Source organism: Pleurodeles waltl, chromosome 4_1 (assembly GCF_031143425.1).
Source record: "Pleurodeles waltl isolate 20211129_DDA chromosome 4_1, aPleWal1.hap1.20221129, whole genome shotgun sequence".
Classification (NCBI taxonomy): Eukaryota; Metazoa; Chordata; class Amphibia; order Caudata; family Salamandridae; genus Pleurodeles; species Pleurodeles waltl.
In genome coordinates, this window is record NC_090442.1 from 480980229 (window position 1) to 480998442 (window position 18214).

An 18214-nucleotide genomic window follows, 5' to 3' on the forward strand; every position below is an offset into this window, starting at 1 on the left:
TTCTGGGGAAAAGTTTCACAAAAAGTTGTATCATTTTCGTCACGTTTCAAGATCACACACTATTTGGAAGTAAATTTTAGCGTCTCACGGTTGCGTTTCCAGATTTGTGAGATTGCACAACTAATGACTGGTGGAGATTTCATTATTATGAGAGGATTGTAGACAGGCAGAAAGCCTACATGTTTCTGTAAATTGTGATATTTTGTGGGACTACATAGAAAAGGGTGGAAAGACTAACTTGGGCAAGTGGGAAGGTGTCTGATATATCAGGAAGAGGTGCTTGGGCTGGATGGTCCCTACAGTTCGTGCAATCTTTGTTGTTTTGAATGTCATACACATGAGCAACATTAGGCTAGGCAAAACTCTTCAGCATCTTTTGAATGAATGTATGGCCATTGCAATATTTTAGCATAGGTCAGTAACATTTGGTTTGTTCATTTGCATGTTCAGAACATTCATTAAATGCAGTCCTTCTCATTAAGAGGCAGCTAGTCTGAAAATGTATTAGAGAATCATTTACAATTACAAGTTAACCATAGATTACTCACTTTGATTTATGAAATGAGCACTATCCACATGGAATTTTCATGATAATTTCACAGACAGAAATATGGATAAAAGCAGACTTGATATATTTTTGAGTTCCAACATATTTGGTACAATGAACTAAGAATGTTGTCATTTTAGCTCTTTCATACCACTGGAAAGTATTATGTATTTCGCCTATGCTAAATGTTTTTCAAGCCTGTACCTCCATTTGAGCAGAAAAAACAGCTTGGGGTTTAAGCCTAGTATCTGGTTGATAGTCAGAGCAAATGTCAAACCTTTACCATGTTATGCAATGGTTCCAGTAGTTGCTATTATCTGTGGGCTTTAAAGCATAAACAGTGTGTTATAGTAGGAAAATGATTATTTTCTTATCACGCTGCAATTAGCTTTAAAAACACGGGCAGTCTGGGCTCTGACTTCCAGCAATCAACATTTACCTTAAAACTCCTGTTTTTTTGGTCACGTGAACGTGAACGTGGACCACTACGTCATCACTCAGAAAAATGTTGGGGTGCAGCAAAAACGCCATAAGGCATCCTTTGTATCTTGTGATATCACGGTGTTAAAATCTTATCCCAGGCTTATTACTTCAACATCATCATATATGCTGCAGAGGGGCTAAGGCAAGTAGAAGTAATGGGTACTAGTGAAGGTAAACGAGGCTCTACCGGAAGAATAATTTACTGGTAGTGTTCCTCCCTCACAACACATGCTAATTTATTCCGATTAAAGGATGCTGTAAGCATCTTTCAATCTCAGTAAAAGGGTGGAAACCCCGAAATGTAATTAGGGTATAGGGAAAGGGGCTGGTCAACAGTGAAATATATATTTTGCATTTGTTTGCGTCATGTACTCGCACAATTTGCATTTATTAGAAATAATGCATGTTTACATTGTGTGCACTGAAGTACTCCTGCAAATATATGTCTATCATACACCTCCAGTGGTAGACATGGGACATGTTGTATATCCAATAAAAGTCTACTGTCTAGTTATAGTTGCTCATCAAATCTCTCTTTACTTTATTGCCCAAATAGTTTTTTTTTCTGCAAGCCTATATTGTATTTTTATTTTAAATTGTCATAATTCAATGAGACTGTATCTGATCTTTGATCTTTTAATTTTAGTAAACGGGCTTTTGGACCTTGGTCCTCGGTGTCACACAGAGTAGCAAAATATACCTTGCTCTGTATAACAGGTCAACCATATGCCATTAGACCTAGAACCTATAATCCATTGCTGAAAATGGTCATGATTATTTTTATTGCAGTGCTACTCGAGTAATATGAATGATTTACTACACAAGGAAAGAAAAAGTGATCTGAATTGCTTTCCAAAATGACCTTTGTGAATGTGCTTCTGGCTCACCAAAGATAAATTGCAAGCATTGTAAGTGGTATGGAAGACTTCAATCATAAACAAGATCTGTTTAGTGTAATAGGCTTGCATGAATAACCGGTGGTACGCATTCTTCTTCCATGCAGAGAACTTTAACCACATCACCTCCAGTGCAATAACTTCATAATCTGAGATAGCGAGACCACCCTGAATTTTCATGGGTTTTATGATTTTATGAGGGTCTTTCTTCACAAGTGCATGCAGCAAAATGTGCTTTGAGTTGTTACCTTCTAACTACATATCAAGTAAAATCCACTTTCTTTGTTTAGATAAGGTTTTCTTCAATAGTCTGGAACAAGCTATTTGTGCACCTGCAGCTGCAATCTTTAAAACCTTCTGGACTTCTATATTGATTTTTAAATTAACAAGATCTTGGAATATCCATCATCAGAAGACTGCAAAATAATACGCCAGAAGGCTTGTAGTCAATAATTGAGATTATTTTTTATGTTCCTTGCCAGAAAACGTTATTCGTTTTCTCTTTTTCTCAGACTTCTGAAATGGGCTGCTGCACCAGTCTTTTAGCCAGCATCATAGAGTGATGCTGAGATGTTGGTGGACCTTGGAGAGATCAGTCATCTTTACCAAAAGTACAACTGGCCTCACTGAATAGGAAGCCCAGTCTTCTGCACTGCAGATTTGCATGACTTGCTCTCTTTTCCTCCACTTCCTTCCTTAACTGAGCTAGTTAGTCAAAACAAAAAATGGTCCCTTCTTGCAGCAACACCCCCTTTTCATTCTTTAAGGATCTTCAGCCCATAACCTAGAAATAAGTAGCTTACAATAAAAAAAAATTGCGGTATATTGAGTGTTCGATGTATTAGCTAGGCAATGCAAATTAACAATTCTACCTGCCATTATGACATTTGCTGATATTAGCAGCGGGTATGTAATTATATCATCACATCTTGTGTTTTTTCCTGGAATGATCTCTAATTAATACAGAGTGACATTCTGTTTTGATTACAACTCATTTCATAAAATACAAACAGAATGTTCCCTGCATTTGAAATTCTTAAGTTTATGTTCATTACTCTTTGAACATTCTTACTTTGGGACCAAGTCCTCGTACTTCGTAGTTTCCATTTTCAATTGGTGCTGTTCTGCATAGCCACCATGTCATTCACAAATTCATGCGAGCCGCCTCCTGAACAGGATTCTCTCCCGCTGTGTGAGTTTCAGTGTTAATAACGAACCACTCTGAAAGCTTGGCACCACTGGAGTGCAGGGAGACATTCTATTGCCGATATATCTTCCCTAATGTTGGCAAACTCAGTGGACATCTTCTCTGGCCCTGGGAAAAACTGGTGCTTGACAACTGATCCTATTATGAGGGGCCGAGCAGAAAAACAGATGTATCAAGCTGCCTGCTCCAAACTCCCCTCTGCTAAGCTGATCAATAGTCACACTCATTCCCACTTGCATGTAATGATGGAGCTTTTTCAGCAACTTGGGGAAACAACGTCTCTGACACAGGTGCTCGTCCGAACCCAAGGAGTGCACCTTCTGTTTAAGAGTCATTCTCCTCCCCTCACTCTTTCTCTTTATAGTAGACAAGTACATTGTAGCCTAAACACCGTTTTGTGTAAATCTATAGACCAGGACTCTAAGTAGCACACTGATTACCCACTTTAAACAACTGCCTTACTTTAAAAACAAACTACAAAGTGCTAGTGCAAATTAATAGTGCACACACCTGAGTGAAAACAGACGTCAAGAAGTATATATATATTTTTTAAAGTACTTTATGCAAAACGATTGAAGCTGTCACGCTAAAGTAAATTTCCACAACTCCCATTCGTACCTTTAAAAATACACTATTTCCTTGAATATGTACATTCTCCAATGAATTACACTATTACTTTATTGGCACTACATAGTCACAGTGGAAATAATGTTAATGCAACGTCTGTTTTTTCAGAAAAAAGCGTAGACGCGTTATTTGTGCAGCATATTTATTGTGTGCTGCTGTTAGGTTGCCCACACTTTGGGACATCGGAGTGATTGTTGGCTTTGCAGACAAAATGTGATCAACTGAAAGTAATTGGTTATTGTTTCTGATTAGAAAATGTTTCATTTGGAAAGCACAGAAAACAAAGCGCAACCAGGCCTCCTCCACTCCCCCAAATTGAAAAAGTCTGGAAGATGAAGTGTTGCTCTTAGTGCTGGTGTGAAGTGCCGGCAGGACCGAGGTCAGCCTTTGAAAGAGGATCTCGGTGACCTGTGTAAATAGGAGCACGGCAAACACTTCCAAGCAAGCAAAGGTTAGCTAGGGGTCATTGCTAGCGGGGACCCTTCAGACCAGGGTTCAAAAAGGACGATGCTTACCTTGTTAATCTCTCATCCTTCAGCTCCAAGTCTGCCACTGTAATCAACTGATCCAGCTTGAACTTTGTGTCAATGATTTCTGCGTCGCGTGGAGAGTACGTGCCGCCTTCTTTCTGCTTTTGTCTTATTCTGAAAATAAATATATTAAAGGTTAGAACCTCAGAGTAGGGGCCGTGTTAGTGGTGTACCGAAAATTGGCTAAAAACCCACTGCTTTTCATGTAAAGGTCCTAGAGGGTAGGGGTTCGTGTTTCAGAAAAAACTAAGAGCTAGTTTCCTTTTCATTTCTCAATTTGTGTGGGTGTCGCTTTAAAGGTTGTTGGGCCTGTAACCTATATAGATAAGTATGTATTCATTCACTTAGACAGATCCTGCCATATTTACAGAGTGTTTCGGTCACACATCACCCAAATGCAGAATAACTGATTGCTCCTTAATTGATGTGTGTTCCTTTTTTCCCATCCAGCACAAACTGGTTGCCTATCTAAAAATCGCAGAGAGGGAAATACGCTGTTCATGAAGATGTAGTCTGTGCAGTCTTTTACAAATGCAAAATATTTTATGTTATTTCAAATCTATGGAGGGCCACATTAGCAACAAGCATTGACAAAGCCAATAGGTGTCGCCTATGTAAGACCTACTTACATTGTCAACGTTTTTAAGACATGTTGCTCTGCAGTGCTAGCTGCTGTGAAACATGGCTTAAAATCAAGAACAAAAAGCGCTATGACGCAGCCAGCGTTGCTATGCAATATGTTAAAAAAGTGGGAGGAGGAAGCAACATGAGAGAGGGGAGGGCAGCAATAACTGACAAGGGAGGATGGGGTAGAGGGAAAACCAAATGAAGGAGGTACAGGGGAAGGGATAGGGTGTACCAGAAGGGGCAGAGGCAGTGGGTAAGATGGGCACTGGTTAAGCTTAATCAATTTGTGCTTGGATCGTGCTTCACAGAAAGGAATGGAAGTTAAGCTTGGCCTGCACTGACCAATTAGGATGCTGCAAGGAAGTGTGACACTCAAACCAACTAATGGTAAGCAATGGAACCACTCCAAGCCCTTGATTATAAACAATAGTGTCTCATAAGTGAAAGTGCATGTAGTGCATATGCTGCAGCAGGCTCGACCTAAAAAGGAATTCTTAGTAGGGCTTTCCATTTTTTACTGGAAGTATATATTCTATTTGCCAGAACTGCCCCTGAAAAGTCTCCCACGGGAAGGTGGCCTGAACTAAAAATGCAAAAATGTCTTGCATGCATAACTCACTTGCAGTTTTAGCAACATATAACAACTACTGATTGGCTCTGAATAATGCTGAAGTGGGAACATAGTGAGTGAGTATAACCACAGGTTAGGATTGGGGATGGTCCCATGGAGAATGCACAATGACTTAACCTGAAAGTGCCTGTTTATTGGGAGCCACTATGATGAGACCACTGCAGGTGAAAAGGTGCAGTTAGTCAATCATAAAAAGAGGTGAGTTGCATTGTTTTGTACCTATTTTCTCTTCAATAAATATGATGACATGTGCAGTCAGGGATATCAAAATGTCCCAATATCATGCCCAGAATATTGTGGGACTAAATATTGAAACTGTACGTTTGTATAGATTTTCTATACTTTAGTCCAGAGTTATGTACCTTGTTGATATATAGAGCGCAAGATATATATATATACATATATATATATATATGTGTGTGTGTGCGTGTGTGTGTATATATTACAGTTACCCAGTGGTGGTCGCTACTCTGTAGTTGCAGTTAGTTCAGTCAGCATTCCCATAAGAAATGCAATTCATTGTGTTGCTATTGCTAATACCTTTGGCACCGTTTGACGAATCTCCACACAACTGTTTCAAAAAAGTGCTGCCTAGTTTGAGCATGGAAAGTTTAGGGGTGATCTGTCAAGTGTCCCAACATGCAAAATCCCCATGCATTTCCCATAGACTCTTTGAGAAGTATTACCGCAAAAACTGAACGGAATTACACTAAATTTGGCAGAAAGTTAGATCTTGGTCTGTAGATTGGATTTACACCAAATCACAAAAAGTGCAATCAATATTTTTGGAGAAATTAATGTTAAAAATATTTGTATTTCTGGATGGGTGGTCTTAAGGGACTCTTGTGCGAGTCCCTTGAATCCAATTTTAAAAAATAGAGCATTCTGATTTTCCCAGGGAACTTGTTTTCCCTTGAGTCATCTCACTCCTGTGGTAGTCAGACTCCCACTAAAAACAGTGCACTGATTGACTGCCAGCATCATGCGAAAAATGTTGCTGGCAGTAATTACAAGATTTTGGGACTTTGTCCTCTGTTCTGAACTTGTATTAATGGGGCAGAGAAGTAATACCCTGCTATGAGGAGACCCAGAGATCACCCCCCACCCCCACCGGCCAAAGTGAAAAAATAAAATCAACAATTTTTGCCATGATCCCATGAGATCATGGCAAAGAAAAAAAAGTGGCAGCCCTTGTTTAATTAACTCTTTGAGTGTGGGTGTCAGCCAATGGCCGACACCTGTATTACCTCCCCAGTGCATCTGTCAGCCATTGCCTGACACAGGTGATGTATATAAAGGCCCTTCTGGTGATCTGCACCAGAGGGAGTCCTTTAGATTTTTTAGGTCAGGCTACTCAGGAAGAGCTTCCTGAGTAGCCTGCATGTTTTTTTTTTTTTACTGTAATGACGATTGGTGAGCAGAGCATGCTGACATCATTGCAGTAAAAGTGAAAGTAAAATCAGCCAATGGGCTCATTTTATTTTCACTGAATCAGTGCTCAGGGACATATCTCAGCCCACTGAGCAATGAAACTCCTGATGGAGGTATTGTTGGAAAAGCAAGAATCTCCCCAAAGTTACCTCTTCCCAGTGGAGCCCTGCTTGGTGATCGCCATAGGAGAGCGACCCAAGAAGGGATCCATCCACTGGGCACCACTGATAGGGTGAGAGGCCCCTTAGGCAAGGACTTTCCCATGCCAACATTAAAAAATTCTGTCTTTCATCCCCCCCTCCCCAGAGGGGAAGGGGGTGGTCCTGAAAGCCCACGCAACACCAGGGTCACTTAAAAAATTAATACAGGGTAAGGGCTGCCCACTATAGATATGGCCATGCTCCCACCTCTAAACAAATAAGGTGATAGTCTTGCTTCCCTTTCCACCAAATGTGGTGATTGCCGTAACTCCCCCCAACCCCTTTTCCCCCGGGGGAAAAAAGCCCACTAGACACAAGGGAATGTCCTTTTTCAAAAAACATAAAGGGCTGGGGGCTGCCTACCTGGACATGGCCATACTCTCATCGCCAACAACAGGATAGACAGGCTTCTTGCCCACCAGGGGGGCAGATGAAGGTAATTACCCATGATCTTCCCCCATGGGAGCAGAAAGCTCACTAGACACCAGGTCAATAAAAAACATAAATATAGGCGTGGAGGCTGCCAACCTTCACATGACATTGTTTCTGGCACCTCCCCAGAGGGCAGATGGCAGTGTTTGTCCCACCAGTGGGGCAGAAAGCCCACTAGACACCAGTGTCAATAAAAAAGTAATACAGGGTAAGGGCTGCCCACTATAGATATGGCCATGCTCCAACCTCTAAAAAAATATGATGACAGTATATGCCTCCAATCTGACCCCCCACCCACCCGGGGTCGGAAAGCCTACTAGGCACCAGGCGAAAAAAACATGATGGTGGGGGCTGCCCAGAATGGATATGGCCATGCCTGCACCCCAAAAAGGCACAGGCAGCCTTTACGCCCCCCTCGGGAGTGAATTAGGGGAAGTACCCAAATGTTCCCCCTGGAGAGGCAGAATGCTCACTAGACACCAAAGACTACATTTATGTAGATTTCTATGGGGGAGGTTAAGGTGCTCCGCCGGACATTGGAAAGGGGTAGAAAGTCCACCTGAGACCAGGAAGTTAGCATGTGGGGCAAAACAAAGTGGTGCCTGTTTTGCTCTCTTGCATTGTCCACAGCCTCACCTCCAAAAAGTATAAAACCAGTCTTTTTGCACCCCCTTGGGAGCACACATGACATCTGTCTCAATTTGCCCCTGGGGGCCAGAAAGGCAGATGTCATGTGTGCTCCCAGGGGGTGCAAAAAGACTGCTATGTCAAGCATATATATATTTTTTAATAAAATAATGAGGGGATTTTGTAACATCTCAACATCAGCTCCACCCTTATCCCTAAAGCCTTAACAGTCTTTCTGCTCCCCTGTGCAGTGAGAAATCCCATCCCAATGGCAAATGAGAGGGCATTTGATTCCTTTGGGTGTTTTATATATAGCCCTAGGGAGGGTGTCTAACTTCGAATATTGTCCCACTTGCAATAGTAAATGGCTGCACTTATTGGGTTTGGGTAGGCTTCCACCTGGGAAAACCTACCAGACCCAGACCTTTCTGAAAACTGGACACCTAAGGGAGTCCAGGATTATGTGTTTCATGTGGATCCCACAAATTTTCTTCCCAACAATGCCCTGCAAATTGCAAACCTTGACTAAAAACACACACTTCCTTCACATGTCTGTGAGGAAAAACGTCTGGAATCTGCAGGGAGGCACAAATTTCCTACCATCCAACATGCCCCCCAAGTCTCTTGATAACAATGGTAACTCACTTGTGTGGATTGGCCAAGGGATCTTGACACAAAAGGCCCTAAAACATGTGTGAAGACATCGGCAATAGGAGTAACTGTGGGATTTGAGGCTATGCTCGGCCGCTATCCATAGAAACCTATGACCTGCAGACAATTTTGAAACCTAAACAATCAGGGAATTCCAGGATGGTGTGTCTTGAATGGATTCCATGAGGTTTTCTTACCCACAATGTCCTGAAAACTTCAAAATATATCTGAAATCACACGTGTCTTACATTTCTGTGATAGAAAGATCCAGAATCTGTAGAAATCTCCCAAATTCCTACCTCCCAGCATTACCACACTTGTGCTGATAAAAATGCTGCACCATTTGTATGGCTGAGACAAGTGCCTGCAACAAGAACAGATCAACTCAAGGTCAATGAAAGACCTTGTGAGAGGACTCTCATTGGCCTCGGTTTGATCTGCTCCTGTCCCGAGCACGAGATCAAGCCAAAACAAGGGGCACAGTTCTCACACCTCCCTTTTTAACCTGCTCTAACAAAATAAACTATTTCCTACAACTATTATATACATCCATGTCTTACCAGCACTAAATGCATGGCTATGAAGTTAAATGCACTGAATTTTCAAGCTATTTCACCACATTTAATTATTTTTAAACTCGTTGTATTAACTCACAAGAAAACAGCAGTGTTGGCAGTGAGACCATCTTCCTACCAGCCTCTCCAGGTCCGAGGTTTTTGTAGTGGACTGTGACCAGATAATATGTGTTTGGATGACGCCATTTCACAAGTCACAATTTGGTACAATGCTTCCATTTAGACATCAATAATTAGATCACTGCATTATCCACAAGTTGCCGATGAAAATACAGATATTTTACCAAACCTTACTAAATTAATAGCCACATACGTGGATTATAAGCCAAAGACCATGTAGCAAAAGCATGTTTGCTCTTCCATTCATCGTTTCAAACTCCCTATATGATAGCAAAAATAGGAACACATTAGTCTTTTCATGAGAGGAAGTTGCATGTCCCACAAGGGAGTCAACAACCAGATGATTTGTTGATTAAAAGGGATCAACCACCATTGGTCTACATTTCCTTAGTAATGACACTTTTGAAGTTTGCTGGACTTTGGCCTCAGGGGAAGCCAAGAACAATATCTCTGATGATAACTCCTAGTTGTGGACCCTGGAGGTAGGAAGGAGAAGGAGGAGGAGCTAGGCATTCTGGCATAGAGAGTGTTGTTGTTATCCAACCTGCTGGTGATGAGTGCTTCCGTGACAGTATGTTTGGTGTTCTGAGGAAATCATTTGAGGATCTTTCGCAGCATACAAAGTACAAGGAAGCAGGAGGTCCTCACTGTGTTGACTTGAGCTGTCATGTTGAGGTTGCCATCTAAGTAGATCCCTAGATTTCTTACTTAGTCTGTGGGTGCTTGTCCTTTCTCCGAAGGCCATGAGGTGGAGTCCCATTGGGTGGTCTGGTTTCTGGTGAGGATTGCCCATTTGATCAGTTGGGAAGGAAGGTTAGCGATGAGTTACCTGGGTTTGGGTTGGTGAGTAAAGTTGCTGTAGATGTTTGCGAATTTGCTGTGGAAAAAGTTGGATAGGTTGTCACAAAGTTGTTGGGAGGCAGTGATGTTGTTGACAGTGACTGAGGACGAGGTAACTTCCTTGACGATGAAAGGATCTACTTTCAGCTGTTGGAGATTCCTTTGATGTTGTTCACTAGTGCTTTTTTCTTGGTTTCTCTTATTTGCTGTTGATAGTGCCTGCAGACTTGTAGGTAGTTCTGTTGGTGATGTTGGGGCTGGTTCTCCATTCAAGCTGTTTACAGAGTTGTTTGGTATCTCAGAGTTCTTTTGTGTACCAGCTGGCCTCGTTGCTGTAGTATATTCATTTCTCCCACAGTGTATGAAGTTCATAGGCTGTGCCTGGGTAAAGAAAAGGACAAGGTCGGGCTTGTCTGCACTCATCAGCGCATGGTAGAGGCTGGACCACTCCCTTTTGTTTTCCCTTTCTCACTCGGCACCATCTTGTTGAATGTGGAAGCATAAGACTCCAGGTAATTCTAGGCTGGTTAATAACTACCCTTCCCACTCCACCAGTACTGTTTTTGTGAGTGTACTATTGGTGTACTTTAGAAAAGTAAATGACTTGATAGAGAAGAGAGGGTCTCCCAGATCTTTCCCCCTCTTCTTCTATATCCTCAACTGCAGCACATACAATTGAAGGACCCTCTACTTACTTGAACATTTTATTTCTGGCATGGCCTCCAGAATTAAATGTGGTTAATGCCTCCCATCTTGCTAGCCCTGCTGCCAAACGCAAGAAAACATTGTCTAACACATGCTACAAAATGCATGGTTGCCATTGTAAGAGCTTAGATAATGACAGTTAACTGATGATCACTGTTAAGTCCTGTGATCCTTCTCTGGTTAATTCATGTTTTACGATAGTTGATAACTAGACTGTCTGATATTGAATATGCCTTAGATAAACTGGTTAGCCATCCATCTACTACTTTAGCTTCTCAAACAGGTCCTGCTAATGTTGTTGTACCTAAATCCTCTCATGCCAGTAGTGCCTTACTGGGCTCTTATACACCTATCATTGGTGCTTCTTCGACCTGTGTGTCTCTTCTACCTCCCTCAATATTCAGCCCATTGAATCTCCTGCAACTTTATTACTTCTATTCACCACATTACAGGTCCATCCAAAGTATCTATTTTAACACCTTTGACTCTATATCTCTCTCTCCTGAAGCTTGCCCTTATGCCATAACTCAGACCAACATTCCTGTTTTGCCCCTAATACTACTGAGGCCACCTCCCAATTTAGGAATAAGGTGAATGTTGGACTTGGCCCTTTCTACAGGATCTTCCCCACACATTTTGGCTTCACCCTCCTGTGTTCTGTTGACTTTTAGAACTCTGGGAACTTTACCACTGCTAAACAGTGCTAAAGTGCTTGTGCTCTTTGCTTTAAACATTTGGAAATTGGATTACACTCAACTGGCACATTTACTTTACTTATAAGTCCCTAGTAAAGTGAACCTACATGTACCCAGGACCTGTAAATTAAAAGCTACTAGTGGGCCTGCAGCACTGATCGGGCCTCCCACCTAAGCCCTTTAAAACATGTCTCAGGCCTGCCATTGCAGCCTTTGTGTGGCATTCTGAACTGTTGTTTCATCCTGGCAAAATTAACCTTTTCCCAGGCTTAAAACTTCTTTTTTAATATATATGTCACCCCCACGGTAGGCCCTAAACAGCCATAGGGCAGGACACAGTGTATTTAAAAAATTAGACATGCACTTTTAATTTTTACATGTCCTGGTAGTTGAAAACTGTTTTTTCACTACTGTTAGGCCTGCCTCTCCCACAGGACAACACTAGATTAACTTATTTTATTTAGGTTTGAGTTTGGCGTCTGAAGAATTGTAATTTAAAATTCTCTTTAATGGTACAGTCAGATTTTAAGGCATGATAATGAAAATGCCACTTTTAGAAAGTTGGCATTTTCTTGTCCTAACCATTTGGTGCCTGCAGCATGTTTCCTGGATCACGTGACTAGGTGTAGCTGATGGTTGGGCTTTGTATTTTTCTCTTGGACAGTGGGACAAAAGAGCATAGGTTTTACCAAGATGGGCCATCTCTGATTTGATGAGGGGGAGAAGCTGTCACCTACCACACACAAAGGCTCTACTTGACAACACTCACAAAGGGTTTGACACTAGTTTATTGTGATGCCACACAAGCTGGGGCCAGAGCAGGGAGGCAGGACATTCAAATCATCTCAGGGCATGGAAATCTCCATAACCTTCTCCTACTTCAAAGTGGGCACCAGGAATAATTAATGGCTCCACAGACGCAACCCTTCAGTACACCCCCAGAACTGTGGAAGACTCAGAAGGACTGCTATGATTCTCTGCAAGATAGACTGCTACTCTGTTGCCCTGCTGCCCTTCTTCCTATTGTCCTTCTGCCTAAGTGAAAAGACTGGACCTGCATCCTGAAATCAGGACCACTAGAGTGACTTCAAGGGCAATTTGGCTGGCCTCCTGACCAGAGCCTCAGGGACAGAGAAGAATCCAACCACCTTGAAACCAGCACCTGTCCTATCCCCATCCCCGACAGCAGCCACACCAGTTATGGATGCTTGAAAGTGGGCCTGATGGTGCTCTGCCAACCTAGCTGTGGTCCTGTGAAGCAAAATCGAGGCAGTGCAATAAATCTCCTCAGAGCCGCGTTGGAACTGCCGCAGCGCTACGCATCACTGCTGCCGAACCATGCATCATGGCCTGCAGTCTCCTCAGAACCACCACTACTTGCCGCATTCTCGATGCATACCTTTACATTTGACGGCTTCCTTGCAATGATGTAGGACTCCACATCTCAACTCGGCAGCTCTTCAGAACCAACAGTGAGGGACTCATCTTCGATGCAGAACTTCACATCACAAGCCCCTAGTCAATGGCATCTTTTACAATGATGCATGACTCTGCATCGCAGCACCAACAGCTCCTGCTCGACATAGGTTCTTGTGAAGCTCCGCAAACCAGGATTTAAGGTATTTTTGTTTAGCAAGTGTAAATTGGTCCCCGTAGCTGGCCCACGCCCATGACGGTCAGCCTGAACTTGTGACTTTGTCCCGGTCCCACACGAACAGATGGCACTTTGTGGTTTTAGGCACTATTTTTATTTCAAAACTTGAAATTGCATATGTCCGGTTCTACTGCTTGGATGTTTGTTATTGTAGCCTCAAATAATTTATTACATTTTACTCTGTTTTTCTAAGTTGGTGTGAGACTTGTCTTGCATTGTATTTCCACTTAATTATTGTTTGAAGTGCTGCATAAATATTTTACAAATTTCCTCTAAGTTAAGCATGACTGCTTTTGTGCCAAGCTACCAGAGGGTTAGGCACAGGTTAATTTGGGGGGTTTTATGATGTGGGGGAGCAGAACCTGGGTACCAGTCCCGAGATGCAGCATAGAGGGGAGGGGGTAACTTGTCTCCTGAATTAAATCTCCCTGCCAGAGCAGAGAGCAGTTCACCTTCTCAAGGACTTTTCCCAGAGGAGCTGGCAGTCAGGAAGATGGAGAGGGAGTTTATGTTGTAAATGTCTAAACTCAAGTTTGAAACAGAAGAAAGAAAGGCTGAAACTGAAAGAGCCTTGGCAGAAAAGAGACCAGCCATGAAGGAGAGGAGAAATGACCATGACCTATGCCTCAGAGATCTGGACATCAGAGCACAAGTTGAGTTCAGCAATAAAGGTGGCAGCGTACCCACAGTGCCCTCTTGAGACAAGAGGGTCCACATTCCAAAGGATCTGGTGCCTAACTTTGTTGTGGGAGATGACCTGATAAAAACAGCACTGCACTCCCACAGTGCAGGACTCTCTTGCCAGTGGAGCTGTTGTGGGGGGCAGACTACAAGCCCCAGCCTGCCCTCAGAAGGAGGAGCCATGCATCGGGCTGATAAAAATAACACTGCACTCCTGCAGCGTGGGACGCTCTTGCCAGCGGAGACTTTGTGGGGGGCAGACTACAAGCCCCAGCCTGCCCTGAGAAGGAGGAGGAGGAGACGGGCATCGGCCTGATAGAAACAGCGCTGCGCTCCTTGCACTCCTTTGCCCTTCATCGCCCAGAAGAGGCTGGGCCGGGCCTACTTTCTTGGTTTCTAAACTATATCTATAAGGGCAGTGGGAAGGCTAGCTACGACACGAGTGCTCAAGTCTTTGGTGGGTGTTTGTGGGTCCTTTATAGCATCTTGCAGCATGCCTAGAGCTAAGGTATCTAGTCGTAAAGCAACTAGCACGCCCGTCTCAGGGCCTATGAGCCCTACAGGCCAAATAGGCCCCTGTAAATCAAGCATGGACAAATTTATAGTAAGGGCTGTGGGTATAATTGACAAAGAAATTGAGCTGGGAGAATATGGAGGTGAGATGCACCATGTAGACCTTAAGGCAAACGAGATCCAGGGGGGGTGCGGATGAGCATGTACCGGTCTCGAAGCAGGCGTATGTACCCCCAGCTTCCCCGCTAAGTTCAGGTAAAGATATGGCAATAGGTGGGAAGAGAAAACGATCGGATCCAGTTAGGAATCACAAGTACCCAAGGTGCAGTAGTAAACAGTTGGTGGCTCAATGTTCCTCTCAACCCAAAAATGGGGTGGGGCAGGGATTTGCTCAGGACCAATGGGTGATAATAGAAGAGATAGAAGATAAACTTGGCTGTATCCTTGATTTAAAACTGCAGCCTCTGATCGTGCGACTTAACTCGACTGATGCAAAGATTCAACAGTACGAGCTTACTCACAACAGTAGGAACCATCTCTTTAACCTTAGGGAGGGGTGTAGCGATAAGACCTAGGAGCCATGTGTAATTTCTGATGAACAGAGAGCAAGCCTGAGAGGGAACGATGAAGGACTGCTCATCCACTGAGTAACAAGTAGGGGGAGAGGACAAGCAGTATCAATGGACCAATTAAGGGAACCTTCCAACGCCCATGTAGTAAACATCTTGAGGGCAAAGTAGAAGGGGCAGCTGATCAAGTTAGAGCTACAGAGGAACCATGGCCATTCTGTTCATATTCGGATATCCCCGAGATACGACCTAGCATTCCCCCGGAATGTACCCCTTACATTATCATCTTAGTGAACACCCCACGGTTGCCAAGAGGGACAAGTGAGTCACATAACTCACTACTAAAGGAAATGGCACACTGGCTACAGAAACAGTCGGGCTGGCCTCAGAGCCTTTGCAGGGAAATTATCACTACACAAAGGGTGGCTTAGGTGGGTCCTACGCCTAAATCCTCACAGGGTGACTGCATAATTGTGAATTTTAAGACACCAGGTTGTGGTCGATCATAGTTAAATCTGATTAGCCTAAAAAGCCATGAGAAAGAGGGTATTAGAGCGCTACCCTTGGGGTTCTTTTATCCACCAGTAGCAGGAGTATTGGAATGATTCCTTTGATGCATACCGGCCATCTCAAACAAAGGACATTCAACACACTACTTTTAGCGTACCAACTTGCAATCAATATCATCCACTGACCTCGTTAGACCAGCTGGACTGACTAGGTTCAATGGAGCCATGGTCTGACAGGAGAACTCCTACCTTCTCCGGCACTGTTGAAAATGAACCAACTCTGGAGGATCCCCCTGTAGGGGCATCCAGCATACTGGTGGGTGGCACACCCATGGGTCTCCCTCCTGAAACATCAACTGAATGCAGGTCAAAACTATCATTAATCTTGTTGAATGCGGCAGGGGTGAAACCTAAGGTGGTAGACAAAGAGTGGACCTCCCTAATAGGGAAATATGACACCTGTGTGTTCCAAAAAACTTGGGCTAGCAACAAGGTATTTACCTGTGGATTTACCACCTATAGTGTGGAAGCCCTGCCACCTAGGAATAGGGGCCGGGCAATGGGAGGTCTTATGATCTTGGTGAGAAATAACATAGCTTGTAGGCACTTATTGTTGAGAACAGACTCCTCTGATTTAATGGGCATTAGATTAAGATCCCCCAGGGGGTCGACTCTAGTGATATTAAATGTGTATTTGCGCTCAATGCCAACAAATAGAGAGTCCCCAGTTCTGGTTATGCTTGGAAAGTTGGTGGAGACTTATAAATGCAAATCAAGAATAATAGTGGTCGGTGATTTTAATACCTCATTCGAACCTTGCCTTGCTCTTAACCTGGTACCCAGGGAGGAATGTGAGCAGTGGGGAGTCCCCCAGCTGTTTGGCAAGCCATCTTTCTGAAAAGGACCCACTGTTAGTGGCGAGGGTGGCAGCGCACGGGTTACACACCTGTAATGGGAGGACTAGTTCCGAGCAAGTGCGAGCACCTACATTTAGAAGGGGGCATCAGAGGAGTGTTATTGACTATATCCCGATGGATGTGCGGTCATGGCCGGATATGGAGGTTTTGAGTACCACCAAGAGTGATTATTGTCCACTAGCTGTATCGCTAAATGGAGGGAACTATCTTAAGTCTACTGCCTGGGAACTTTCGACTTTGCTGGAACCCATCCTCTCCAGTGATCAACGACGAGTAACGTGGCCTAGAGTCTTGGCCAATCAGGGCACGCATGCCGAGATTTATCAGTGGTTCTTACAGTATGTAGCTGATCCAGATGACCAGTCTGTAGACCCCAATTATTTCTTACAAACCCATAGCCTATTCTTCAACAAACTTAAATCGATCTTTGTCAGAGAACATCGAGGCAGCCAAAGGTTGGGTGTGAAACTTCCACATTGGTTTAATCAGGAATGTAGGATGGCCAAGCGGGTCCTGGGATCTTCTGTATAGCAGTGTAGTCGAGCAGACATTAAGCGTGCTTAAGCAAGATATAAAAAGGCTCAAAGGGCAGCAAGGGGAGAGACGGATGAAGAAAAATGTCAGAAACTACTCAAGGCCTTAAAACTAACAGACAACCATGCCTTTTGGGAAATAATTTCTGGTGGAGCTGGCAAATTGAGTATTACGAGGCGTTGTAACATCATCAGCCTGATAAGTGGGAGGAACACTTTGGTGCTTTGTATTCAGGGAGCTCTAATGACACGGGGAAGGGTCTTTGTGACCTCCACATCAACACATAGTGAGCCCCATAGTAGATCTGAATATAGTCAAAGTGGCTGAGAATTTATGCATGGCTTTGGGAGAGGAAGGTGTGACAGATGGTTCTACATCTCTTTTCTCACTGGAAGACACGCTTGCAGCTATAGACAGCTTGAAACCTCTAAAAGCTCCCGGCCTGGACAGAATTCCTGAAGACTTATACAAGTCTGAACCGCGAGTGTGGGCTGGGTACATAAGCTTTTTATCAAATGCAATAGCGAGTGGGGGTAAAATGTCGGACACCTGGAAAGAGGCTGAAATCATCCCAGTGTACAAAAAAGGTGACGCGAGCAGCCCCGCTAACTACCACTGTATTAGCCTGCTGGATAATCTCCAAAAGATATTTGCAAGGCAGGTACTTGCTAAATTGCTAAATTGGGCAAACAGTGAAGAGGTTTTTACTTCCCTTCAGGCAGGATTCCGGCCAAAGACAAGTACCATCGATCAGGTATTTAGGTTTGCAGCATTGTACTGGAAGCAGGTTCTCCTCCAAAGTCAGGGGTTATATGTAGCCTTTGTTAATCTACGTGCTGCCTTTGATTTAATTCTACGTGACAATCTATGGGAAGTCCTAAGGAAGATGGGAGCTCCTAGCAGTTTGGTTGATAGTCTAATCAGATTACATATCGGGAATTATGCCCAGGTCCGATGAAGTGACATTCTGAAATACAATCTGCCTGGGGCTACGCCAAGGATGCGTGTTGGCC

The 18214-nt window shown here is 43.5% G+C and overlaps 1 protein-coding gene across 1 annotated transcript in view; it reads right to left on the minus strand.

The window, feature by feature from the left end:
* Positions 1 to 18214, minus strand: part of PTPRQ (protein tyrosine phosphatase receptor type Q) — a 1423303-nt gene that overhangs the window by 193922 nt on the left and 1211167 nt on the right. Inside the window, exon 52 of the mRNA XM_069227528.1 lies at positions 4276 to 4404. Within this exon, the coding sequence (XP_069083629.1) occupies positions 4276 to 4404 (129 nt within the window). The remainder of the gene's footprint in view (positions 1 to 4275; positions 4405 to 18214) is intronic.